Source organism: Nicrophorus vespilloides, unplaced genomic scaffold, assembly GCF_001412225.1.
Source record: "Nicrophorus vespilloides isolate i.1.1-1 unplaced genomic scaffold, Nicve_v1.0, whole genome shotgun sequence".
NCBI classification, from domain to species: domain Eukaryota; kingdom Metazoa; phylum Arthropoda; class Insecta; order Coleoptera; family Silphidae; genus Nicrophorus; species Nicrophorus vespilloides.
In genome coordinates, this window is record NW_017096618.1 from 24,698 (window position 1) to 51,404 (window position 26,707).

The 26,707-nt window shown below is 36.5% G+C and overlaps 6 protein-coding genes across 16 annotated transcripts; 5 read left to right on the forward strand and 1 right to left on the reverse strand.

Moving 5' to 3' along the window:
• The first annotated feature begins 176 nt into the window (after window positions 1-176).
• On the forward strand, window positions 177-2,243 carry LOC108557608 (MDS1 and EVI1 complex locus protein EVI1-like). Its single transcript, XM_017914201.1, has 3 exons — window positions 177-597; window positions 654-930; window positions 1,246-2,243. Exons 1-3 carry the CDS (start codon window positions 294-296, stop codon window positions 1,814-1,816), a joined length of 1,152 nt encoding a protein of 383 aa, XP_017769690.1. The 5' UTR covers window positions 177-293; the 3' UTR covers window positions 1,817-2,243.
• A 1,177-nt stretch (window positions 2,244-3,420) lies between these two features.
• On the forward strand, window positions 3,421-4,580 carry LOC108557609 (ADP-ribosylation factor 2). Its single transcript, XM_017914202.1, has 4 exons — window positions 3,421-3,634; window positions 3,722-3,984; window positions 4,039-4,164; window positions 4,220-4,580. Exons 1-4 carry the CDS (start codon window positions 3,568-3,570, stop codon window positions 4,304-4,306), a joined length of 543 nt encoding a protein of 180 aa, XP_017769691.1. The 5' UTR covers window positions 3,421-3,567; the 3' UTR covers window positions 4,307-4,580.
• A 399-nt stretch (window positions 4,581-4,979) lies between these two features.
• On the reverse strand, window positions 4,980-7,143 carry LOC108557607 (AP-1 complex subunit mu-1). Its single transcript, XM_017914200.1, has 4 exons — window positions 6,796-7,143; window positions 5,965-6,735; window positions 5,547-5,903; window positions 4,980-5,486 (listed from the first exon to the last, which is right to left on the reverse strand). Exons 1-4 carry the CDS (start codon window positions 6,835-6,837, stop codon window positions 5,388-5,390), a joined length of 1,269 nt encoding a protein of 422 aa, XP_017769689.1. The 5' UTR covers window positions 6,838-7,143; the 3' UTR covers window positions 4,980-5,387.
• Window positions 7,144-7,704: 561 nt separating this feature from the next.
• Window positions 7,705-13,867, forward strand: LOC108557605 (catenin delta-2). 8 transcript variants are annotated; one of them, XM_017914193.1, is made up of 10 exons: window positions 7,705-8,024; window positions 8,518-8,592; window positions 8,773-8,829; window positions 9,070-9,135; window positions 9,374-9,415; window positions 9,605-11,193; window positions 11,256-12,142; window positions 12,221-12,319; window positions 13,027-13,120; window positions 13,445-13,533. In XM_017914193.1, the coding sequence occupies exons 3-9, from the start codon at window positions 8,798-8,800 to the stop codon at window positions 13,087-13,089; spliced, it is 2,778 nt and encodes a 925-aa protein (XP_017769682.1). In that variant the 5' UTR covers window positions 7,705-8,024; window positions 8,518-8,592; window positions 8,773-8,797; the 3' UTR covers window positions 13,090-13,120; window positions 13,445-13,533. The 8 variants fall into 8 exon arrangements, with proteins under 8 accessions (XP_017769682.1, XP_017769681.1, XP_017769683.1 ...); XM_017914192.1 differs by lacking the exon at window positions 13,027-13,120 and having other exon boundaries at window positions 13,445-13,867; XM_017914194.1 differs by lacking the exons at window positions 9,070-9,135; window positions 13,027-13,120 and having other exon boundaries at window positions 13,445-13,867.
• Window positions 13,868-14,628: 761 nt separating this feature from the next.
• Window positions 14,629-18,307, forward strand: LOC108557617 (ceramide glucosyltransferase). The gene is made up of 7 exons (XM_017914213.1): window positions 14,629-15,036; window positions 15,164-15,302; window positions 15,369-15,573; window positions 15,633-15,745; window positions 15,877-16,142; window positions 16,806-16,995; window positions 17,064-18,307. The coding sequence occupies exons 1-7, from the start codon at window positions 14,936-14,938 to the stop codon at window positions 17,259-17,261; spliced, it is 1,212 nt and encodes a 403-aa protein (XP_017769702.1). The 5' UTR covers window positions 14,629-14,935; the 3' UTR covers window positions 17,262-18,307.
• Window positions 18,308-18,883: 576 nt separating this feature from the next.
• LOC108557614 (epidermal growth factor receptor kinase substrate 8-like) lies at window positions 18,884-24,472 on the forward strand. Of its 4 annotated transcripts, none has more exons than XM_017914209.1 (9): window positions 18,884-19,035; window positions 19,996-20,289; window positions 20,351-20,497; window positions 20,572-21,254; window positions 21,310-21,709; window positions 21,939-22,076; window positions 22,136-22,229; window positions 22,877-23,271; window positions 23,758-24,472. In XM_017914209.1, the coding sequence occupies exons 2-9, from the start codon at window positions 20,032-20,034 to the stop codon at window positions 23,824-23,826; spliced, it is 2,184 nt and encodes a 727-aa protein (XP_017769698.1). In that variant the 5' UTR covers window positions 18,884-19,035; window positions 19,996-20,031; the 3' UTR covers window positions 23,827-24,472. The 4 variants fall into 4 exon arrangements, with proteins under 4 accessions (XP_017769698.1, XP_017769701.1, XP_017769700.1 ...); XM_017914212.1 differs by having other exon boundaries at window positions 22,880-23,271; XM_017914211.1 differs by having other exon boundaries at window positions 20,011-20,289.
• Window positions 24,473-26,707: the final 2,235 nt, after the last annotated feature.

The window sequence follows — 26,707 nt, forward strand, 5'->3', positions numbered from 1 at the left end:
TAGCGGATGATCGTGGTATATTGTTTTTTTGAAGTTCAATGTTTTCAATACTTGGGGATTTAAATTTTTAAATGCATTTAAATGTTTTAAAACGCCAACGAAGCGACGTTGCAACGTGGGAGCGTGAATGGCACGGTATTATTTGGAATAGTGGGCAGAGATTGGCCCGCGCTTTTTCGAAGATGGTATGGTCTGTTCAGTGCGCCATCTTTGAATTCTCGCATCGTTTGTTTTGGTTAGGCTTCGTTCGGTAGTGGTGGTGTTGTGATTTTGAAAATTGTGAAATAAAAAGGATGTTTCGTACACCGAAACGCACGAAATTGCAATTGAACGCTAGCGAAGTGACCCCGCCAAACAGGATCTTCAAGATGAAGACACCGGACTCGTCTCCGGCCAACGGGTCTCTTGTTGGTGTTAGTCCAACCTCACTTTCAGCTTTATCACCCAGTGAGACACGAAGAGGCAGGCCCCGAGCTGAAGAACTGAACTCGCTTATCTTGCAAGGTTCCACATCACCCAGCTCAATAAAGTGCACTTATTGCAACCGAGTGTTTCCAAGGGAGAAATCTCTTCAAGCTCATCTTCGGACACATACAGGTAGGTACCACCTTGTACTAAGTTGTACACACTCATTGCCATTGTTACTTTTTTAGGTGAAAAGCCATATGCTTGTGATTACCCCAGGTGTACTAAGAGGTTTGCTCAGTCAGGCCAGCTAAAAACCCATCAACGGCTTCATACTGGAGAGAAACCCTTCATATGTGCAGCTCCCAACTGTGAAAGAAGGTTTACACATGCAAACAGACACTGTCCAGAGCATCCAGAAGGCACCCTAAAGAGATTCAGCTACACATCTAACATGTCAATAGAAAATATTGATGATGAGCAATACAAGAAGGACATTCAGAAATGGATTGATACAGTCAAAAAGTAAGTAGTACTTAAAAAATCTAACTGTTAATGCATAACTTTATTCTAACAAAGTTGAAAACGTTATTAGCCAACTTTTAAATTTATCAACTTCTTTAGTATTGCAAAGAAACTTCATTTTTAATTTCAATGAATGAATATTAAGAATACTAAAAATTGAGCAAACATTTTTTGACGGATATATATTCCATGTAATTGCTTCAGGCTAATAGGTTTAATAATGTAGTGTTTACATTCTTTCAATATTGGAATAATTTTGATTATGTATAACAATGTTTAGAATGCTCACATATTAAATTGTTTGTCCTATTTTAGAAGCGATACCAAGAGTAATTCGACCTGTTCGACGCCGAAAAAATCCAGATTTAATGATACGTGGCATTATAAGAACTTTGACCTTGAGCATAGTGAGAACATCAATCCAAACACTCAATTGGCAAAGATAATCAAGGTCCGATCGTCGCAGGAATTGACATATGGTTTTCACAAGAAGGAGTTAGACGCAGCAAACAGTACACCTACACAAGTATTAAATGATGATTTCAAGTCCCAAAAAGTTCCATATGTAGCCGAAGAGGTTGAAGTTGAAACATCTCCGGTAATGAGCTGCACACGATACACGGAGTTGCCAAAAAAACGCTGGTTGCGAGAAGCATTGGACCAGCAAAGATGGGACAATGAGGCTAATCAAGATCTTGCTTTACCCATCAATTGGGGTGAAGATAGCAGTTTAATTGAATACGAGAATCAGAAACGGCCCACGGTATTAGTCAAGATCGGCAACGGCGATAAAAAAGACATATCTTCGTCGGATATGCAAATTGCCATGGCTTTGGTTGAGCTCAGTAATATTCAACCAAATAATTCAGCCAATTACACCTATTAATTCGTATACAATTTCATGTATATACACTTATTTATTCCTTCTTTTATGTGATATGGTTGTTGTGTTTCATTTGAAACAATGTTTTGTTTACAAATTTTATGTTCTGTCAGTCATTATGTATGACATGGCCCTAATCAGGTTATATTTCTTTAAGTTTTTTTTTTATATAATCTTTGATATTGCATAAATGTTTACTATGTAAACTTATACTTATTTCATATTCTCATTCATAACATAACACCTCATCTACAGATTTATACATGTTTTTTTTTTGTCTACAAAAAAATATTGTACACCATATTTGTAAATTTGATCATTCGCCAATTTTATAACCTATTATCAGATGGCACAATTTTTAATCAGTTTTTTTTTGTGTAATCAGTCTTTCTCTACAATTTCTTTATTAAACACTATTATTTAATATTTATATTAGTGTATTTATTGCTCCTTTATATTACGTAACCCTTACTTTTATATAATTTATATTTGAATAATTCTTTCTTACATATATTTTCATTTCTTTTTAACTAAGGCGTTTCTTAAAAAAATATTACATCTATATTATTCTTAGCGAAAGAACCGAAATCCCGACGTTCGAAAATCTCGACAATGAAAATCCCGAAAGTGTCTTTTATTATCATAAATTTCTACAATAACATTTTTATGGTAGTTGGGATTTCAATAGACGTTTTCTTGGTTGTCTGGGCTTGCGATATAGACCCATTCTTAGGTAGTCCAAAGGGATACAAAGTAGTGCATTTTCTCTGTTGTATATCCTGCATTTCCAGTGAATATGCACTATTCCTTTGATTTTCAGGTAGAAAATATGTGCATATGTACAGCTTGCTCAAATGATTCTGTTAGATGATTTTGAACCAATTCATCAGAAGATTTGCTTTTCATATTTTTGAAAATTTCTCCATATTATTTTGTTTGGATGCACTTTCTCATGTATTTCGTAAATCTTTGACGTATTTTCTTAGTGCGATTTTTTTTATGTGGTCCCTATCTACCGCACAAAAACAGATTTTACTGTATTGCAAAGCCACAATACCAGTAGAAAATCATGACTTTGTGCGTGAGACCCTAAGCGCTACCTGATTTGGAGGCCCTACTAAGAAAATCATAACTTTTTTTTGGCGATTTGGAGGCCCTTATTTGCTGACACCGATGCTTTTCGACTACTACATTGTCCCTACTGCAAGGTACAATTTCTCATACAACAAGGCCCTACGCCAGTGGTTTCCAAACTTGATGTTACTACGTCTCCCCGTCCAATTCATAAAATAGATATAACTTCTGCTAATTTGGAAAATTGCTCACTGTGACTAATATTCCGCCTCCCTTTAGATTAGTCCGCGCCACAGTTTGGAAAACGCTGCCCTACGCTCAAATATTTTTATCTTCAACTTTAAAATCGTTCGTTTTTTTATTAAAATCTGACTAAATTATCATTAATAATATACAAAATGTATTTTATACCTACATACAAAGGGCTAAAGTTTTTCCGCCCTATTTATTATTATTGTTATTATTATGTTTGAATTGTCAGTTGAAGGAGAGGGAGGAGTAACGCAATTTTGACATTTGACAGCATTTGACAGATTGTTTTGTCAGTGGAGTCATTCAGCAGTATTCAGAATTGTATTGTATGTGGAATTACAAAGTGACAATCGACGTGGCATTCTCGATTCCAGTTAAAATATCAGGAAAATTTGAAGCTCGATTAATAAGCATCTTTTATAATAATAATGGGTCTAACGATTTCTAGCGTTTTGACCAAATTATTTGGCAAAAAGCAAATGCGAATCTTGATGGGTAAGGTTATTATAAGGCGATCCAACGTAGCGTTTGTCACCAACAAAATCAGTTCCTAAACCTATCTAATCCTCCTTTTATTTGCAGTCGGATTGGACGCTGCTGGTAAAACCACTATTTTATACAAACTAAAACTAGGAGAAATTGTGACCACAATCCCAACGATTGGTTTCAATGTGGAAACAGTTGAATACAAAAATATTTGTTTTACTGTGTGGGATGTTGGTGGCCAAGACAAAATCAGATTACTCTGGCGCCACTACTTCCAGAATACTCAGGGACTTATTTTTGTTGTTGATTCTAATGACAGGGAACGTATTGGTGAAGCACAACGAGAACTGCAAAACATGGTAAGTACAATTTCAAAAATCAATAGAAAAATATTAATTTTCTTTATTATACAGCTGCAAGAAGATGAACTGCGTGATGCTGTGTTATTGGTGTTTGCCAACAAACAAGATTTACCCAATTCAATGACTGCTGCCGAGCTGACTGATAAATTACAATTGAACCAATTACGCAATCGTCAGGTAAATTAACTCAAATTCTAACTAACAATTTAACTAATTATTATTTTTTATCCAGTGGTACATGCAAGCCACATGTGCAACACAAGGTGATGGCTTGTACGAAGGTCTGGACTGGCTTTCCAACCAACTCGCTAAGAAGTGAAGTGAAGTGAGGACATTTGCCAATTACACCACAACAATCTTTTAGTTTTTCGCGTTTTTGTTGATTGTGCATTTCAGTTTAAGCCCAAAATGTCTGATCAAGATATTTAACAAGTATTTAAGTTTAATCATAATGTTTGTGATTTAAATAAGTATAATTTAATTAATAAAATATTGAATAAAATGTCCACAAGTAAACACCCCATCCATACATATTTTAAAATATCCCAATTAACAGGATCTATTATATGTAAGAGGATGAAAGGAAGGATGATGATAATCAGATTTGTTTATAGCAAATTTATTGGTGTTTCTTGCTTGTAATATCTTCAATATATACACTTGGAGAAATCTGTAACATATTATGTTGATATGTTAACAAGTTGCCATATTACTGTTAGTAATAAATTAATGCGTACGGAAAAGAAATTAGGTTATTTACCGCGCTCTTTGCGTTATTATTAGTATGTAGTCCAAAAACCTGCTATCATTATGACCTCACAATTATTAAAGATATGATGATTTTTTCATTACGTGCGATATTACTATAAAAATAAATAAAAACTTATTGTTCCAAACCATATGCATACAACAGCTATAAATTTAAATTAGTAAACATTTTGCAAAACTGAAAACATTGTCGTTAAGTATATTTACAAAGTAATAAACCAAAATTAAGTACATAATACAATATAATATATTTTAAAAAAGAAAGCATTGAACAATTCGTTACATTACTCTGAAATAATTATTCGATAACATCTCTGAATATTGAGCAATGAAATGGACTGCTAGACAAAATATATTGTATAAAATAATATATTCCAATACAAGAGAATTCAACTGAGGTGCAAAAGTATACCAATAAAAGTTAACGCATTTTGGCAGGAATGATTGAAATTGTATTAAAATGTATTTGGAAATTTTGTTTTTCTTTCTTTCGTTAGAATGTTCATAATGATATTTGTGGTTACAACAAAATACCTGACATAAAAAAAACAGTACCGAATTATTTAATATGCTACAATAAAATAATAAGGATGCGACTGTCGTGCATTAAGAAACAATAAATGAATCGGAAATTAATTGGTTCTCAATTGATAGTCCCCGTTCTGTGTAATGTACCTAACCCATGGTAACGCTTGGTATCCACTTTTCTCGATGATCTTCAAATAACGCACCTAAAACAATACAAGTCAAGTTAGAAGAATAATGAAAATATAATGATGGGACAGTATTACTTGAATGCCAGATGTCGTGAAATATGGAATCTCAAATTTCACTTGTATTGGGGGCTTGCCTTCGCTGTCCTCACACTCCACACTCGGTAGTCCGAAATGGGCCCTCATCAAGTACTCTTTGCCACCGGGAAATGATTTGATAGACCATGTGATAGCGTTCTGTTCTGGTGCATACTTAACGCTGCCTATGGTTGTTTTAAACTTTGGTGAGTCGGCGTCACCTGGAACCGGAATAATGATTTCCACGTTATTGGCGGTGGAACGCCTCTTGAACTGCGATTTAGCCTTGATCATGTATTCCACCCTGCTGTGAGCGTGTCTCTCAATAACTGATTCTATCCAAATCAATGGTTTAACCTGTAAATTAGAACTACTGTTCAGATGGGCGTCCATGGATAACGCGAGTGATGTTACTCACGTGCGTATTCAATCTATAGGACATTAACTCGAATTCGCCGTCCGGTGGTATGAACGAAATGGTCCTATCGTTTTCGAATCTGGACAGCCTCACGCATTGGTGGAACTTGACGTCCTCGAGTTCAACACTCTTTGATTTACCGCGACCGGTGGACTCGAACAAGACTTTGTCGTTTAATCCAAGTCTAAGTTCAGGCATACCAGATAAGTACACGCGCATCTTGATGGCGCCCACAATCTCGCTCCTCAGAACGTTCCCGTTTGCATTGGCCAGCAAGTTTACCGACTCTATAACGTCCAGGAATACCTCATTCTTTCGATACTTGATGCCCTCTGACCGCCAGGACACTGCATTTGTTACAGCCATTGGGATGCGAGGTTGGATTTCTAGCTTGTGCCCCTCCTGGGTGATGTATTCCTGCAAGATCTTGCTGTCAGTAGTCTGGGGATAACCAAAATCTAACAACTCGTCCATTAGCTCATAGATCACAACAAAATTATCCCTGATACTCTCCTCCTCTAGCTCCTTGAAATACTCAGTCATGACTTGGACAATTTTGTGGAGAAATACAAATACCAATGCAATATTGGCATTCTTCTTAGTTAAGCTAACTATGTATAGGTTATTTGTTTTGATATAGGCAAATGTGGAGTCCGCTGTTTGCAGTATTGGTGTTAACAGACTATCCTCCTCTTTCTCCATTAGGAGGGGCATGAATTTATCTATGACACCCATATCTATGTCACCACGATAGTTGCGGGAAATCAGAGCCTATAAAACAATATGCAATTTTAAAGATATTCTGGACACATGATTCTCAGCAGGACTCACCTTTCCCTTCATATCTAAAATAAATATTGCTGAGGATGACATTTTCAATGACCATCAGTTGGGAATGGCATATAATTATTGCCACCTGAGCAATAACCTGTCCGCTGCGAGAACAATCTTAATCCGTCGGTCGTTGCTATCTAGGAATGTGTTGTGTGCATAGTTTCACTGAAATGATGACGTTGTGCATGCGAACACTCGAGTCTCAAGTGGAAACGAAGCAAATCGGAGTTTGCTTAAACTGTCTTATGCAGCATTACTATTAGCCTTTCTGCACATCACAACCAATCACAACGAAACAATACATAACATTCCACACACCTAAATCGAGACGGTAAATTCGGGACCAAACTTATCGACGCACTGTTGCCAAGCTAAATCACACAAAACTAATCAAAATGAATATTCAAAATGATTAATCGACTTTATATCAACCGATGGATTGATAAATGCAAAATTGCATATACTTCAGCGTATTGTCTTTACAAGGATTTATTTTTGTTTGTCTTTGTCCCTTTTTCTACCCCTTTTCGGGTTTATTTCCCTACAATTTTTTGTTGGTTTTTAAGGATTGAACCAACGTCATTTTTGGATTTTCGTGATACTAAGGATTTAATTAATTAACTAATTGAAAATGAGGACAGAAAAACGCCATCGGTCTTTGGTTCTCAAAAGTAACGAAAGTCGCCATATTTTCGTACCAACTTTTAGAAGCCTCGGCGGCAGATTCAAAACTTGCGGTGCCGATTGCAGTTTATTCGAAACAGTAATCGTAGAGTGGTAGTTTTGAGATTTTTAAGGGTAGTATTGAGTGTTGGATGCGTCTTGGTGCGATTTTCGAGCGAGGCTCGTGGGGTTGCGTACCTTCCGGCTAGCTATTATACTAGATGTACAGCTGAATATTCGATTTTGTATTTACCCATCATGCAATATGAGTGGGAGTGAGTCTAGTTGGTCTCCTCCTAGTGGTGTTCAATGTCGATAATAAACTGTTGTAAAAAGCGGTGAAGAGTGTAATGTGAAGACGGGTGCTCAGTTTAAAGGGAATTTCGGAAAAGAAGTCATCGCATTCAAGGAAGATGTGATTTTGGAGAGAGAGGAGAGGGTCGTGGCGCAGCTTCGACGACGTTCATTCGTAGCAATCAGTTTGGTGACGTAGTCTCCATTATACCTGTGCCGTGCTGTCGTGCCTCGATCACTTTCTATGCTGGAATTAAAAGGGAGAAAAGGTACGCGTGTTAAGTAGCCGCATCCAAGAAACGGTTTCGCCATTCGCTATCATCCATTCTGGTCACTTGGCCCCCTCATTAGTATTTACGACATACAGATGTCTGCTGCTGTGAGGTATTAACGTTAGTTGCACTCGTCGTCCCGTACTATATACTACAAATCTACTATAGTATGTAAACATAATTCGCCCCGCCCCGCTGATACTTTCCTCTTATCATTAGTATTTTATGAATTAAGTCAATGGCATCTGGCCGCCTTCATAAACCTTCCTGTTATCTCGTCCTCTACGTGCGCCCCTAGTCCCATTCAACTTAACCTTATTTCTCATCCATCCAGTAAACCACCCTCGTCATTTTCTTTGAACTGAAATGCATTGTTCTTAATCACGCCTAATATTACTGCCTATTTTAATGTTAATTAATATTTAATCTACACCAATCCATACCATATCACTTTTTTTTACCTCTTTGATTTGCTTGTTTTCATTTCTAGAATGCAACCAAATGGCTAGCAGCAATTTAGTAACTTTCATATGAACTAAATACAGAGCAAACAGAATTATATCACGTAAGTCTCTTGATATCTTTTATCTACCTACAAAATTAGTCAGACTTTATCAGTACTTGTCCTAATGTACATGGTCTATATACTAAAATAACTAATCCATGTATGTTTCTTTATTTTACAATTTGTTCTTGTATACAAGGGAATAACTATAATGCTTATGTATGTTTGCATGTATGACAGAGGAGCAATTAAAAACATAATCACTATGTCTACTAAAGACCTCATGGATTCATGTTTGTAAGTAAATAGTGTGTGTACTTGTCCTTATCTCTCTCTCTCTCTCTCTCTCAATATATCACATTTAATAAGAGCACAAACCAATAAAATCGTTCATACATCCATTTTGAAATTGAATTACTTGTCATACTTGCTTCATCCTTTGTTTTCAACTAGCAAGCTGATTGTTATTAGTAGATGCATGAATAATTATAAATACACCATTGCTTTGGATAAATAACGCTTTTTCCACCATGACAGGCTCGTGAATCGCAGAGTTGAGCAAAGGCAGGAACATAGCATAACACACACAGAGATAACACAGAGGTAGGGGCTGAATCACACCATTACTCATTCGAAAAAATTAAATAAATAAGTGGAAAAAGGAGAGAAAGAAATATTTTTCATTGCATATGTATCAATCATTGGGTATTTGTTCCTTCTCATATATTGTTGTCTTGCAAATTTCGTTATCAGTTTTTCATTACGATTTTATTTAATACAATCTTTATAATTATAATCATTGCCATTTGATCATTCACTATTTTTTTTTTATATATTTTAGGAGAATTTTACAAGACAAAGGTCCAGATATGCAACATTACAAGTAAGTTTTGTATAAACGGTGACATGCATTTTTTTTTAATATCGATATACATGCATATATGGAGAGTTATTTTTTGAAAATATTTATCAAATATGAACATATATGTATGTATGTTGGTTTGATTTAACTTCGTGAATTTGCTGATTATATGTAACTAATGTTTTTTCTTCTTCGTTCTTGTGTTTCTAGGGGACCAGATGCAGGTGTCTCCGTGAATGACAGCGTTTACCATACGCATAGCAATGGTCATTCGGAACACTCGCCAAATTCTAGCCATATGTCTGTCCACAGTGATGAACCACTAGTGCGGACACATAAACAGCAAACGACACAACAAGTAACAACAGTGACTAAAGTTGTAAGAGAAGTTCAGCAATTGGGAGACAGTTCACAAGGAGAGTACGTGCCTGTGCCTCTCGGGGCTTACCCGCATCCAACTCATACCCGTCCGCAATACGTGGATTATATGGAACAACCAGCACATCATATGTATTCACAATATCATCCGCACCCACACTACCAAGATTACGAACATTACCCACCCAATCCGTATGGAGGATATATGGGATATTCTGCTGGTGTAGAGAGACCACCGACACCACCTAGTCCTAGCGAACATAGCGGCGCACCATCACCATTACCTCTGGCAGCTCAAACCGGTGCACCATACCTAAGTTCCGGATACGACGAACTCCCGGAACACTACAGAGTCACGCCGTCTCCAGGTGGTCCAATATTGGATCCCTATCAAGATGAGTCTGGCGTAGTGTATGGCTATGTTTCACCATCACCATATGGTACAACAAGTACACATCCGGGTGCAACATACGATTCCAGAACATACGAGGAGAGTATTAACGGCCCAGTTCCAGTCACCGCTCCCATGCGTATGTTCGAAGACGAGGAACTTCAGAAGCATATGAGCAAAATGTCTCTGCATGGACACAATATAGGACTTTCACACAATAGGACTCATGGCATGACTTCCCCTGGTAGCGTAGGCGGCGATGATGACCAGAGGGGAATGCGTTGGAGGGATCCAAACTTAACAGAAGTAATTGGATTTCTCAATAACCCCAGTAACGTTATCAAAGCGAATGCGGCGGCCTATTTGCAGCATCTGTGCTACATGGATGATCCTAATAAACAGAAAACCAGAGCATTAGGTGGCATTCCACCATTAGTAAATTTATTGAAACACGATAGCATCGAGGTGTACAGAAATGCTTGCGGCGCATTGAGGAACCTGTCCTATGGAAGACAGAATGACGAAAACAAGCGGGCCATCAAGAATGCTGGCGGCATTCCCGCCCTCATTACACTACTGAGACGTTCGAATGAAGCCGAAATTAAGGAATTAGTTACGGGAGTTATTTGGAATATGTCTTCATGCGAAGATTTGAAGCGCTCCATCATCGACGATGGGGTTACGGTCATAGTTACATATATTATTATTCCACATTCGGGATGGGACGTTCAAGGCAATTCTGGCGAAACATGCTGGTCCACAGTATTCCGAAATGCCTCCGGTGTACTTCGCAATGTTAGTTCGGCTGGCGAGTATGCCAGGAAAAAGTTAAGGGAATGTGATGGGCTTGTTGATGCGTTGTTGTTTGTTGTGCGTTGTGCCATAGACAAGTCAAATATAGGGAATAAGATTGTAGAGAATTGCGTATGTATCTTAAGAAATCTGTCGTACAGATGTCAAGAAGTAGAGGACCCCAATTACGACAAAAACCCTCTGCCTACGCAGAGTAGAGTCACAGCGAATTCAAAAGGTAATGCACGCATATATACATATATCACACAATTTTCTTTAATCTGTATGTTTTTAATGTAGGCGAGAATTTGGGATGTTTCGGTGGTAGTAAAAAGAAGAAAGATTCTCAGTCATTGGAAGTGAAAGAAAATAATACAAGTACTTCTGGCATGGGATCAAGCAGCATTGCTTCTAGAGGCGAACCTGTCCGAGGCACAGAATTGCTTTGGCAACCTGAGGTCGTGCAAGCCTACTTGGCACTCCTGCAAAGTTGCTCAAATCCGGAAACATTGGAAGCCGCTGCCGGAGCTCTGCAGAACCTGGCTGCTTGTTACTGGCAACCCAGCATCGAAATTCGCGCAGCAGTCAGAAAAGAGAAGGGTCTGCCCATACTGGTGGAGCTTCTGCGAATGGAAGTTGACAGAGTTGTTTGCGCGGTTGCTACAGCACTCAGGAACTTAGCAATCGATCAGCGCAACAAGGAGTTGATTGGTAAATATGCGATGCGAGATCTCGTGCAAAAGTTACCTTCTGGAAGTCCACAACATGATCAAGGCACCTCCGACGATACAATAGCCGCCGTTCTGGCTACACTCAATGAAGTGATCAAGAAGAACGCTGAATTCTCCAGGTCTTTGTTGGAAGCCGGAGGTGTTGAGAGATTGATGACGATCACCAAACAGAAGCAAAAGTATACACCAAGAGTACTGAAGTTCGCTGGCCAGGTGTTGTTCACGATGTGGCAGCATCAAGATCTCAGAGATGTATATAAGAAGCACGGATGGAAGGAGCAGGACTTTGTTACGAAAACAGTTGCTGCGAGGAACGCAGGTCCAAATTCTCCAAACAATGCAAATAGCACTCTGAACCGCCCAATGGCCTCACAGAGTGGCACTCGGTACGAAGATAGGACCATGAAGCGCAACGCTCCAAATACTGCTAGAGGAATGGCGCCTGTTTATCAGAGGGTGAGTTATTGTTTACTCATTATTGTTTTTCTAGAACTCGGTAAATTGGTAACATATATTCATGTGCTATGCTTTCAGAATGAAGACATCCCTATGGCTGATATGGCATACCCTGAACCACAACCCCCTATGGGGGGAGTGAGAGCTTATCCTGGCCCTGGCCCAAACCCTCCTCCAGTAAGTCACTAAAAACCAAGTTGCACAAGCCCTAACCGAGTCAATGAGTCAATTTAAAAAAGAAACAGAAAAGAAGGGTACATACATACATAAGTGAGAGTGATATGCGGACTTGTGACTCGGCACTCGATCCTTGTACTCTACTAATTTACTAAACTATAGTATACTATATGATTTATGAATGAATTAATTAATAAGAACACGAAGGCCTCACTTACATTCACTTAGACTGTATCTTGATGTTCATGTACAGATTTTAGAGTATATTGTAGCCTAATAATCCAATGTATGAGATGTAATTTATAAGCAACAAAACAACTATAACAACAACTGCTACTACAGTAACAAAAACAAATTTTAAATACACACACTTACACACATATATACACACACACAATACATACACATACATATACAGAAACACACATTCCTTAAAACAAGCAGTTGAGAAAAATACGCATACCTACAACTATATACTGTTGACATATACTAAACAAAAAAGAAAAGAAAAGAAAACACACGTTTAGTCTTCCTTTTTATTATTGCCAGATGAACATTTATTGAACGTGAAATTCAACAGTATGATTCTGAGTTAGCTAGTTAGAACATTTTGTTTTTATATATTTCCGTCTTTCTGTACCAATAGCTGTAGCATATGATATGAATAAACATTGATATACTAAACAGATAGTCCGGTGTGTTTGAAGGTTTTGGGGGTGGGAATGGGTGTATGGCAAAAAGGGCACACGGGCAGTGAGCGAAGGCCCTGACAGCAGCAGTACTCGTCGGCTTCCGGCCCAGGTAAGAGATAATGATGTTTGGCTGCTCGGGGCCTTTGGTTTACTGCACTGCACTGGCCTTGCCCGTGTCCGGCGGCGTCAGCAAACGAGAGGCCCTGCCCAGCAGCACCTTGCACTAACGCTTCATGCTTTTCTCCTCATCTGACCTTTCATTATTGTCTCTGTTCTGATTGATGACAAACAAACCTCGTCAACGATCGCGCCACCAACAACACCACCACCGAAAACACCAACAAACCCCCCCCTCTGCCCCGAGTCGTTATTGTCACGATGTCGCTTACTGTTTCTCGTCAACTACATGTCTCGTTTATTGTCTGTTTTGCAGCCTGAACCTCTTTATGCGCAAGTGAATATGGAAAAGAAACGAAACCGGCAGCCCAGTCTAGGCAATGCTAACCATCTCGAGGAACACCCAGCACCAACCGGAAAAGACTCTTGGGTCTAGTAGCTGGCATTTAAACGCTGTCACAGACCATACCAGCGAAACAAACAGATAACACCATGCGCTAGACTGGTTTTGTTACTTTATATTGTTTCGAAAATTAAGGGAATTATAACACGAAAGGATGAATACAAAAAAAATAAATAAGAAGAAAAGAAATATATTCAACGCAAAACTTTTTGACTATTTCCGCCTGCCTGACGACGCAAACGCCTGTTATATATCAATGTCGCAATTCTGTCGCAATTTCGGATATATAATGCACTGATTCATATTAAAAATGTAATAATATTTAGTTCGTTTACTGTGATGAGCTTCAAAATAATAATAAAAACAAATGATTAAATGCTGTATATATTTATTTGCATCTATATTATCTATCTGTAAACAATATATTGATTTATTATTATTATTATTATTATTATTATATTTTGTTTCCTATTTTAAATACATTTTATTTTAAATAAATTTATTATACTTAACTTATAATCAATATACACGTATATAAAAATATATAATATGTATTGTTTCGATTATGAATATACTATTGCAATTGATTCGATTATTTCATAGGTATTTCATATCTTATATGTACTATACTAAATTCCTTCAATACTATACGATGCGATATTAAAAATATTATAAATCTATGATAAATTCAGAACCTTCATACATTTATTCTTTATTAGAATAAATCGTACAGTTTTCGCATTTTTTATTACGTTTGTGGTCATATCCCAATAGTAGTCCCTTATTTTTCGAAAAGTCGATTAATTTGAACAATCGATTATTTCAAATCGATAGATCAGAATGTATTGGATTGTTATAAGCCTAACTCCGCCAATAACGTTCGAAATACCAATGAATTAGTTTATTTTGGTTACATCGATAAAAATGCGACGGGTATGTGAATGCATTGGAATGCATTTGCTATTGAGTGGACGAACGATGACGAATGGGCTCACAACCATATACAATGATGACTTCACTGATATATAGATGGAAGAGATGGAATGTGAGATTGTGTGTTCTAATATGAAACATCGTGATCAGTCCACCAATGGGATTCATTGGGTGGGTTGTGCTCTTGTTTGCTGTTTCATGGATATGAATATGAATGGCGGCGCCGGCGCGACCTTTACTTTCCTTCTCTAACCCGAGGTCCGTCCATATAACCGTTTCATAAGAACTGTGTTTCATTTATAATATTGATGTATTACATGTATGTGTGCAATGTGCTTGTGTTAAAATGATACCATCTATCGCTTTCGACAATATAAATTAAAATTTCAGCTATGTTGCGGCTGTATCTCAGCTGCTACTTCATTTATTACAATGCAATTAAATGGCGAACATAATATTTAACCAATTACAATGGCACCAATGGTTATTTATACAGTCTATATCTTTGCAATATTCTTCATCAGTGTCTGGTGCAGTATGTGGATCCTACATATCCTAGCTATTATCTATGGGTGCGTATACTAGTTAAAAACAACTTCTTCATCTATGGAAACAATCTTAACCTCAAGCTATCTATTGCATAGATTAGGAATGTTATTTTTTAAATTCCATTTGAACCTTGTGATTTTCATTTTGAAGGAGATATCGTCTGCATCAAAAACTATCTCAAATCCAAGCAGATGCACTCTTAGGTGTTTCCATTCTCAAACCACTCATGGGGGTTGATCCACATTTATCCAGCAACCTGGAATCATTCTTTACAATGAACTACCCAAAGGTTTCACATTTACTATAACACAATTCTTTTTTTCTGTAGCTGCATTATTAATTGATTTGTTTTTAGTATGAGTTATTATTTTGCATAGAAGATGAGAATGATCCAGCCATAATGCTAGTCAAAGGTTTGATGGATCGATATTCGAAGGTTGATGCAAAGCTATTTATAGGTGGATCCTGTGTTGGAGTAAATCCCAAAATAAATAACATGCATCGAGCATATGAAGCTGCTAATAATGAGTTTATTTTGATCTCTGATAGTGGAATCCGTAGTATGTATTGCAAGCCACTGACAAAATTTCCTTAATGTATTTACTTGATTATTTTCTAGTGAAAGAAGACACTTTGCAAGACATGATGAATTTTATGACAGAAACAACAGCTTTGGTCCATCAGATGCCTTTTACTAGTGATCGTGAAGGTTTTCCAGCTACTCTAGAAAAGGTATGTTCTACTCATATTGCAGTTGATCATAATATTGAAGAGTGTGTCTTAAAACAACAGTTCAGTGCTCATGTCTTTTAAATAGTCAACATGTAATGTTGACAGATATTTAATTCAATAATAATTTCTAGATCTATTTCGGCACTGCCCAATCTCGTATATACTTAGTTGCCGATTTAATTAGGATTAATTGCCATACGGGCATGTCCGCTTTAATGCGAAAGTCTTTGCTCGATGAGATAGGTGGTCTTAAGACATTCGGCTGCTATTTAGCCGAAGATTTTTTTATTGCAAAGTCGTTCACAGACCGTGGCTGGCGTATAAGAATCAGCAGCCAGCCGGCAATGCAGAATTCAGGCATTTGCGAGGTGAACAGTTTTCAAGCCCGTTTAACAAGGTCAGTAATAGAACCAAGAGAACTACGACAAAGAATGAGAACTGCAGGTATTTAAAGCTAAGGGAACGAATTTTTAGAATGGTATTTTGTTAGAAGAAACCTCGACTTGGTTTATCAAGCTTCATTGATAAAGTTCGCGCAAATATTGTTGATTATTGATACAATATGTACCTGCAAATGGGTCAATTATTTAGCTCGTGTACACAATGTTGAATCAATTTCTTTTGTTCTTCTTTCTTATCCACAACTTCTCCAGTTTCCGCCGTTTTTGATTTGTTGCCAGAGTGAAATATCAATGTCATTTAAAACACTTCCTATAATTAAATTATTAATTTCTCATTTTATTTTTCTTTGTGTGATTTGAGTAATATCAAAATAAATTATTATTGTTTTTTTCCCTTTAAATAGACAATTTTATAACTATTATGAACGAATCATCGTAATCTGTTCTAGAGCGAGGTGTCCTCTGTTGTATTGGTTTCATCTTTGTTTCCATGTTCGTACATTTCTTCTTTTTTTATATCTATTTATATTTATTTTTGTAAATCTATGAGATTTTCGAAAAACCTTAACTATAAAATACAAATTACGCAGTTTGAGTTCCTTTCTTTTATATTGTACTGCGTGCATAGATGTTTGTTTGATCTGATTTCCTCCTTCTAGATGGGCAAAATTAAGGGTGGCCATGCTGCCCACGTTCATTATCATAGAGCCGCTATCCGAGTGCCTGGTGAATGGATTTTGCGCCGCCTGGGCAGTCAATGTACTTCTGAAGTGGGAACCAGTGAGCTTCTTTTTGATACACGTACTACTTTGGTTCCTGTGTGATTGGATCTTATTGTCTATTGTCCAGGTACCGAAAGTTTATTAAATAGAAGTGAGCGATCATAACTAATGAGATATAATATAATATAATTCCAGAATGGTTCACTGCCATTTAATAAGTTTGATTTTGTCGTTGGATGGCTGTTTCGCGAGTGCTCAGGTCCGTGCTTATTCCTACATGCTTTATTGAATCCAGCAATAAAATGGCGATCCCGAGTTTTTCGGTTGGCCTGGGGAGGAATCGCAGAGGAGCTGAAGCCCAAAAAGGAATCGACTCTAAAGTATCAGACGTAACTTTGGGAATCAGCGCATTTGGAAGTCAACTCATTATTGAAATGAACAAAAATATAAGTAGACAACAAAAAGAGTAAACTTTTTCAATAATAATAATAGGAAACAAAAACCATTTGTATGTACATATAAATATTAATTGAAAGTGTCTTAAAGGAAGGGCTGAGAGATCTTATTTGTATATTTTAGACGAACACGTCTTAATGTCTCCGATATTACGAAGCGCCTCATATCTGTGGGTTATTTATTTACATTTCACTATCGTTTGAGGCCTATGTTCATTCTTTGCCACATTAGTATACATATCAGTTTATGTAATCTCTCTTTCTCTCTCTCTCTCTCTATGTATCTATTAATTTGGTAGGATGATAAAACATAGGAAATACATTAATTAATTAGTTGAAGAAATAAGCAGAAGGTACTAAATGCCCTGGGGTTAACGTTAAATTGATTTGTTTTGTTTTTGTTTTTATGAAAATGGGTCCAAACCTGATTTATGAGAAGCTGAGAAAGAAGAAGAAAATATGATATATTGAAAGATCTGAGAATTTAGTAACTGTTATGTCGCAGGGCCTATTCGACATCAAGCAATTCTTCTGTTTTACGCAGTTTAATTTTAAAGACATATTTAACCAATTGAGCTTTTTATAATAATATACGCATGTAAATTAAAATTGTATTTTTTTTTAAATGAAGGCTGCGATTGTCGCATTTTTATCTTCCCGGCGCTCAATTAACAAGAAACTTTACTTTTATTTAAAAATCTATTATTTTCTTGACAAGGTTCAGTTAAACTAGTATCTGCCAAACAATGTACCACGAGATATTCCAAATGTGCCGTGAAGTTAACAAGTTTGGTAAACACTGGTTTAAGTTATATAAATATTGTGGATGTGCTTATTTATCTGTTCGTATGCATAATGTTCACGTTTTTATACTAAACACAATTATGTTATATATAACAAAATTGAATGAAACACGGTGAGAGACTGAATTATCGGAAGTAAAAACTAATTAATTATGAAACAAAAGTTATAGTTTTGCATGGTGTTAATATTTAATACCAATGATGTGCTGCTGTATATTTTTTGATTTTCAAAGAAGGAATTACAATAAATTGTTGATATTTTTGAAGCAAACTGCTTCATTTCTTCTCCCTTTACTTGTTACATGATGTGTATGTGATAGGTAGGTATGGTTGCCTAAAGTATATTCATGAGAAAGAATATGCGCTTGGAGAGCTTTTTCGGTCTGCCCATCATCAGATTGCGAGGGTTTCTAGGTGAATGTTTGAGCTGACGCTCGGGCTATTGATTTTACGTTTGAAACAGACTTTTTGGCTATAATTGAGTTAATATTTGAACGTTTGGTTGAAAAATAACTGTTTGTAGATGTAGTTGCTAGCTTGTTCCCTTTTTTCGCTGGGATACTGCAGAAAGTAATTCATTATTATGTTTTGGAATATTTTATAACATGATTTAGTTGGCGTTCTATTTATTCACGGAGTAACGTTTTAAATTCTTCCATTATTTGAATTTTAAATGCATTGATGATGATGATGATAATAAAGAGAAAGATATTGTTAGTACCGCCTTCATATACCTGTTAGATGTATAACGCATGCGTTAACATAAGTACCTGTCAGGTAGTTGAGCACCTGTGGAATCGCGAGTCGAACGGAAAAAAAAGTCGCAGTGCTATAAACCGTGGTGATGAAAATGTGTTATTGCAACTAAGGAAACTAAGTAAACATGTCAATGATTTGAGCATCGATCAGGTGGGTAAATATTTGTTGGTAGTTTTATGGTTCGCTACAAGAAAGCATCCATCGGGTTCATACAATTTGCATTACTGTACCTGCACTTAAGTAAGTTTTGTGTTATGGAAGCCACCGTGGCTTATTCATTATGCATTTTCGAAGAGCAATAGCACCGTTTCCCAGCGCACGAAGCCCAAAAAATTGCACTTATCCGTGGATTTATATTTATTGTAAATGATGGTCGATTGTTGATGATGATGATGACTCACGGATTATTTATGCAGTCTAACTAAAAAAACTACAGATGTTAATAGCTAGGAATGGGCAATCAATAAATCATTTTTATATCATTTTGGTGCGTCTACCCGCGCACCCCATCAATCGAAACGCCATTTGCCCGTAAAAGTAATCGTAAGAAAGTTACGGATTGCTCACATTCCTCGCATACCAGTATGGCAAAGGTGTGGCTGAGAATGAAAATGACATGTTTTCTTATGTTTTTCAACAATGGACAACCTTGCGGCAGCGAAAATCTCTGGGAAGCTTCTAAAACATCGACGAAATGTATAAAAGAAAAAAAAAATGCGCGCTTTCTATATTTTCTCACAAACATACCTATACTATCGTACACAAGCGATATGGGAGCTTTAAAAATGTATTTTTTTTTGGAACAAGGTTCACCATGCTTATCATCAATATATACGTGTGTGTAAATCATGCAATTTTGTTTATCAACTAATTGATTTTATTATTTCATTATCGCTTTTATCAGCCTTCTTATTTGTAATTGTTGAATTCATTTCAGTTCGATATTAGACGCCAATTAGTGCGGATTTTTTATTTGACGTGTTTATATTGACCTTAATTTATGGTTTAATTAACGAATTTCCGTCATTACATTTTCGTGTTCTCAAATTAGTATTCCGACTGTAGGCAAGTAGATCCATGAACTGTCACTCTCTATATATGTATATACAGGTTTATTGTATGCAGTAAGTGGAATTTTTGGAAATAATGGCGTATCATCCGAACGGTTATTCCGGCGACGAGAGGGATTTGGACAGAGGAGATGACAGGAACCCGGACGACGGAGATAAGCCGACCTATCTCATGGAGCATTTGGCAACATTCACGGTCAACAAAGAAACCCAATATCCAACTGACGGCATGCGGAAGCTCCTCCAGCTGGAAAAATCTAATGGAATTTGGTCGCAGAAGATGCAGCTGTGCTTGGATCGCTCCTGGGTACTCATTATGGATTACGAAACCGGGGTATATATTGGATGGATACCTAGTGGTGGAGTAGACATTTGACATGGTTTTGCTATTTTAGTCGGTCATGGAGAGGTTCCCAGGCAAGTCGATACAGGAGCCTACGGCGTTCGCCACCCAGGATCCCATAGAAATGTACAACAACATCTTGGTTTTCATCGTATCCAACTCCAATCCAAGCTACCCACCAGAAATGCATATATTCCAAGTACGTTATAGACGGTTTTGAAGAGAGCGAGTTTACTGATTATGTTTTATTTATAATCTTTTACTTTTCTTTAGTGTCAAAGCATATCCGCGCAGGATTTGGTTGAGGATTTGAAAGACATGCAGCGAGGAAAGTATATAACGCGGCACAGGAAGAGCAGTAATCCGCCGCCGTCCTATAAACCTGCGCCTCAGCATGTTATTAGCTTGTCTCGCGAATATCGCGAATCTGAATTGACTTCCGAATTGACAACTAATAATGATGACAACAGCTCGACAACGAGCGAGCAGTACGAGAGGGATGTCACTGTACTGAATCACTGTTTCGATGACATAGAGAAGTTCATTGCTAGATTGCAGCATGCAGCCGCTGCCTCAAGAGAGCTGGAGCGTCGGCGAAGGACTCGCAAGGGGAAGAAGAGCGATAATGGTGATGGCATGCTCACTATGCGTACGAAACCGCCAGCCGAAAAGGAGTTCTTCGATATCTTCCAGAAGTTCAAGCTTTCTTTCAATTTGCTGGCTAAATTGAAAGCTCACATCCACGACCCAAATGCACCAGAGCTGGTTCACTTCCTCTTTACCCCGTTGGCTCTCATCGTGGAAGCCTCTCATGATACGTACTTTGATCGCCATCTACCGCAAAAGATTGTTTCGCCTCTCTTGACCAGGGAAGCTATTAATCTGCTTAACAACTGCGTCACCAGCAAAGAAACCGAACTTTGGCACTCACTTGGCAATGCATGGTTCACGCCAAGGTAATTTAATTACATATATATCGTCGGAACCGTTGCTTACATTTTATTTCCCCAGAGATGAGTGGAAAGGACACGTAAGCGCTTATCATCCCGTATTCCTGGATAAGTGGTCGCCTGACTATCCCGTCGTTGATGAACTCGAGCCCGATAAACATCGCGACTCCCACGACTACGATTTCAACGATTACGAGCCCTCCCAGGAAAATACATTCATGTATGATAATAGGAGCAACGATCCGCAAAAGGACCTCGACCACGATCCCAACATGAGCGCCTCCCGAAGTGATATAAGCGCCGATTCCATTGAAAGAAACGGTGCTGAGGATTTCAAAAGAGAGCAGGAAAAGTGGCTTGACAAATTAAATAAGAAGCACGCAATAGTCGTGCAAGTCACTTACCCAAGAACGGCAAACAATGACAAAGAGCTCTCTGTTGTCAGAGGGGAATATTTAGAGGTAACAGTCAGTTCGATATCACAAAGTTCTTAATCACTTTTCATATTATATAATTATATTGCATTCTACATGTAACGGTTCTTAATGACTACAGACAAGCGTTACAGAAATTCTCCACAGAAAATTTTCGATTGTAGTAATTTTAGAAATTCCAAAATTCCGCATATATTCGAGTCTTAATAGTTGTTGATTTTATTAAATGTATACATGTAGCAAATATTTTTCACAGATTTTAGATGATAGCAGGAAATGGTGGAAAGCTCGCAACTACCATGGTCAAGTCGCTCACGTTCCGCACACCATCGTCTCCAAAGTCAATTACCAAACGGGTATTTTCAACAATCCCATCTACTCCCAGAATCGACCAGTATGTTGTAGATGAGCTTAAACTGTTCTGTAGTAATTATTTATTTAATCCTCGTGTAGGAATCCGCCTCTGATAGATTCATTGAAGGACAAGGAGACCATCCTCACGTGGTCGCCGCTGCTCCTGCAGATATCGTCCGGATGGAGCGTATAGGTAAGAAGGGTGAATTCCGCTATTTCTAGTGTGTCGTCACGTCACGTCTCGTCTCGTATCATCTCTTCTTGTCACGTCTAATCCCGCCTCGTCTCGAACTATTCTGGGGGTGCTGAATAATTTGGGTAAAATATATAATCGCTTGTTTTTGTGTCCGTGTATATTGTTGTACTGTATGTATATTTAAGTTTAATAGAATTTGGCACCGCTCAAAAAAAAAAATACTCGGAACGAAATAATTGTAGAAACAAAAAAAAAACTAAAAAGAGAAGTGAAAACAAGTAACTTACATCACTATTCTTACTATATTCTTCGAATAACCAATTTAGTTTCGTAATGAATAAAATAATAAGAATGAAAACTAGAAACGGGAAAGAAAGAACGTTTAGAAGACCGTAGGAAATTATGTTCTGCTGTATTGTTTACTATAATAAGTTTAATACATTTCTAACTAACATTGTAAACAAAATATATTTATATTATCACGTATGAAATAAAATAAAATAATGTTTGTGTTGTCTTGTTATTTGGTTTTTGTATGTTTTGGCGTACACCTCCGACCTAGTCCGATTGTTGCTTTATATTACTGCATTATAATAATAATCCCATACAGGTAGATACATTATTATTATGTAAACTGTGACTAGTAGATTCAGTCCCTGCGCCACCGCCACCACCGCCGCCTCAGACGCCCATTACTCCAACACCTACCCTTAAACGTATTCCCAAACCCGTTGACAAGAAACCTGGCGAGCAAACTATGCAAGAGGAACTGAGCATGATCTTGCCGCTGCTTAGGGAGCGCAAGCGGAAGGATATCGATATAAAACAGACGCCGGAAGTTTATATAACACAAAAATCCAATCCCGATGAGGTGCAGATGTGGCTACAGGCTAAGGGATTTTCTGATAAAATCCAAAAGGTTTTCAAGGGCACCGCTGGCCACGAAATCCTTGGCATGAATAGAGACCACCTTGAAAAGATCTCCGAGGAGGGGAAACGTCTTGTATCCCAACTTAATATCCAGAAATCCGTTTGTCAAGTAAGTAAAATACATTACAACATAGTTAAAGTTATTGTTATTAATTTAAAAAAGATACGAATTTAATTTGTTTGCTATTGTTTATTGATATGAAATCATTGAAATCTTAATGCGAAGCAATTTCACTACACATTAAGTTCTATATCAGGAGCACAGAAGAAGCAGGTGCATTTATACAGGTCAACGTCTAGGAATGCCAATAATCTCAACAATGATTTAATTTCTTATTTCGCTCTGCGAAATGAATTATAGCTGAAATTGGATCCTATTTGTTCGATTATTTGCCACCTATATATCTAATCTAATCTATTACGTTCAATATATTGAGTCAAGGATTCAATATAACGTCAGACGTATTTAGAGATATTTTCTCAAAAAGTGATATTAATATGTAAACAATATATTTTCTTTACTCTAATAATACATACTTTGATATAAAGAAAATAAAACAAATATATTTATTAACAATGTTACTTTATGTTTCAGTATAAAACTTTTAGAAGCAGCGAGCTGCAGGCAATCCTTGCGAAGGCCAGGGAGAAGGCGGAGCAGTGATCAAGCGCCTTATATATCATCGTAAATATGGTGTTCCCTATGGTGGCTCATATTCAGCAATAATATTGATACACGTACAATTTCCAAGCCGATGGTTGTATTATATAATTTAAATTTAGTATCGTAGTACTAAATAAATGAGGGCGCAAAAGATTTGTAGAATTAATTGAAACTTACATGAATTTACTTCAAAATACAATATAGATACAATACACAAAGATGAAATAATAACAGAGAAGCGAATGTATATAGTTTTTACTTAGTATTAGAAAACTTCTTCATCGATTACTGAAATCAGTTGAGATTAACGACCCAACTTAAATCTAACATCATTTAATCATCATAATATATAGTCGAGAGGACTGCAATGTATTGCAAAACCGGAGGTATTCATAACATAGATATAAGTATATGAATCATGTCTTTTAAGTTAGGTTATCTGTATTTATAATGATCATTCGCTACGTGATCACTGATGAAAATGCGCAAAAGTTTAATTGAAAAATGATATTATATGTAATCAATCATATTACTATATAGTTGAAACTTGACAAATATTAGATTTTTGCAAGAGGTAAAATAACTTTGGATAAAAATATTAAACGTAATAAACCATAGTTTTCATTCAATTAAATGTTTGAAAGGATTTAACCTGATGTTTTTTTTTTGTATTCCTTATATTCTCTTCTGGTTATCCACACTACATTTCTGTCGTTCGGCAGTCCTCGACATTTCACTATGGGCTTTGTATTTATTACATTCGAATTGGACGTTATCAAATTACGTCTGGCAACATGATTGATGTCAATTGTCTCGTGACTCTATTGACCTGCGAGACTCTGTTACTCGTTTCGATGTAATACCCGGCCGTCTGATCGCTTTGATTCTAAGGCAGTTTCATTAATCAACATGACTAAACCCGATAATACTATCGTATGACTAATTTCCCGTTTCCCGTCATCCAAAATTAAATCTTCATTTCATGTTTACAACAATTAACTTGATTGAATTGAAAATATATGAAAAAACACAAGGTCACCCACTTCCGTTTTATTTGTTCGACGTTTCTGTTTTCATTTATCAAGTAATTTTCTTTTTGCAGTGAGTATAGGTCAACAAAGTATATGTATGTGCTGAATCAATATTGATCGGGCGTTCCACTGGGCAACGCCCTAGGTTCTAGGTATTTTCACTTGATTTCAATTTAATTAACAAAATATTTCAAATAATTTAAGTGTCTTTAGCTGAAATAAATATTGATAAATACTTGAATTCTTAGATCTTTACAAAAACGTTTGGAAACGCTCTGACGAATGATAAAACTAAATTGAATAGGGATTTAAAATATAATTAAATAATTAAATGAGATCTCGCTTTTACGCTTTCTTGACTTATTGCATATATTGAAAATGTAATAAGGTATTCAGATTTTATTAGTTCAATCAATGTGCAGAATCAATTTCAATGTCGACTCGAGCAGTTTATACTAATGCACGTCGAGGCATCAACGTATACGTAATTCATTCGCACCTTAATATGATGACATCATATTGTGTGAATTTGTTTACTTTCACTTCCTTCTCGGAATTACAATTACATCTGAAACAATAGTATGTTATAAATTTTATACTTAATTATATTGAAAATGTTATTGTATTTGGTACTTTTAAACATTGTAGTTCTTACAACAAATCGTTAAGTTTATCATGTGGACCAAACATGATATTTTTGCGAAACCGAATACTCTATTAATTATTCTTTCAAGTTATTGCAATTGCAGTTTGTGCAAACTACTGTTTAAAAAGTCGAGTCCAGATTCTTCGTCTTTGCCCGATGCTAACATTCTGAAGATGTGGTGTGCTGTGTACCATTACGTAGGGATATGTATAAATAATTTAGTAGATGATTCGTGTGCAGTATTTCTTAACTATCGGTAAGACAGTGTGTCAACTGTAATATGTAATAACTTGTAAATACAGGTATGACTTACTTATCTTACCACACTTTATCATGGTTTTTACTTTGATATATGTAAATTTGAGTGCATAAATTTGAAAAAATAGATTAAAATGAACAAAATACTTACTTACAAAAACTTTTCAATGTAGACATCACAATTATTTAATAAAAAAAACGAAACAAATGCAACAAAACTGATCTTCCAAAAATTTGGACACTTAATTTTTTTTATCAATATATATCTCCTTGTAACAAGTTAGAGCTTCGTAAGTCTGGGATTACCTGTATATAAATATACAGCCACACTCCTAACTGTTTCCCTTTGATCTTCAATTCTTAAAATGTATTTGCAAAGAAATTCTTGGTGAATGTTAAAGATTATTTAATATATGTGAACCTAAAGCCCTATATAATCGATGGAAGGCGAGCCAAGGTCACAGCATTTATTCATATTAAATTTACAGCGTGTCTATCTTCCGGGTTTGCGAAATGTATACAATGGTTGTTAAGTATTCCGGATCAATATTCAAGTATCCTATACTATGCGTGCCCCAGGAAATTAACTCCGAAAACGATATAGAAATCAAGGCGATATTCAATTTTCATTTCCTACACGTTAATATTATGCATATTAAAAAGGGCTAGAGAATTGTACCCAATCTTTGTTCAAACATAATTTGAACTAGGAAAACTTTCAATTTGAACTTCAAATGCAAGTGAGGCAGATGAGAAAAAAAAAGAGTAAGAGATGAATTTTTTTTGCAAAATGTGTTATCTCACTTATCTCTTATGTTTATCTGTTTCAACAAATTGACATCTACTAGAAATTCACATTACACTTCTTTTTTTTATATAATCAGCCTTTCGTGAATATGAAATTTCTTAATTTATTCATACAATTATTATTCTCTAATAATTGGAA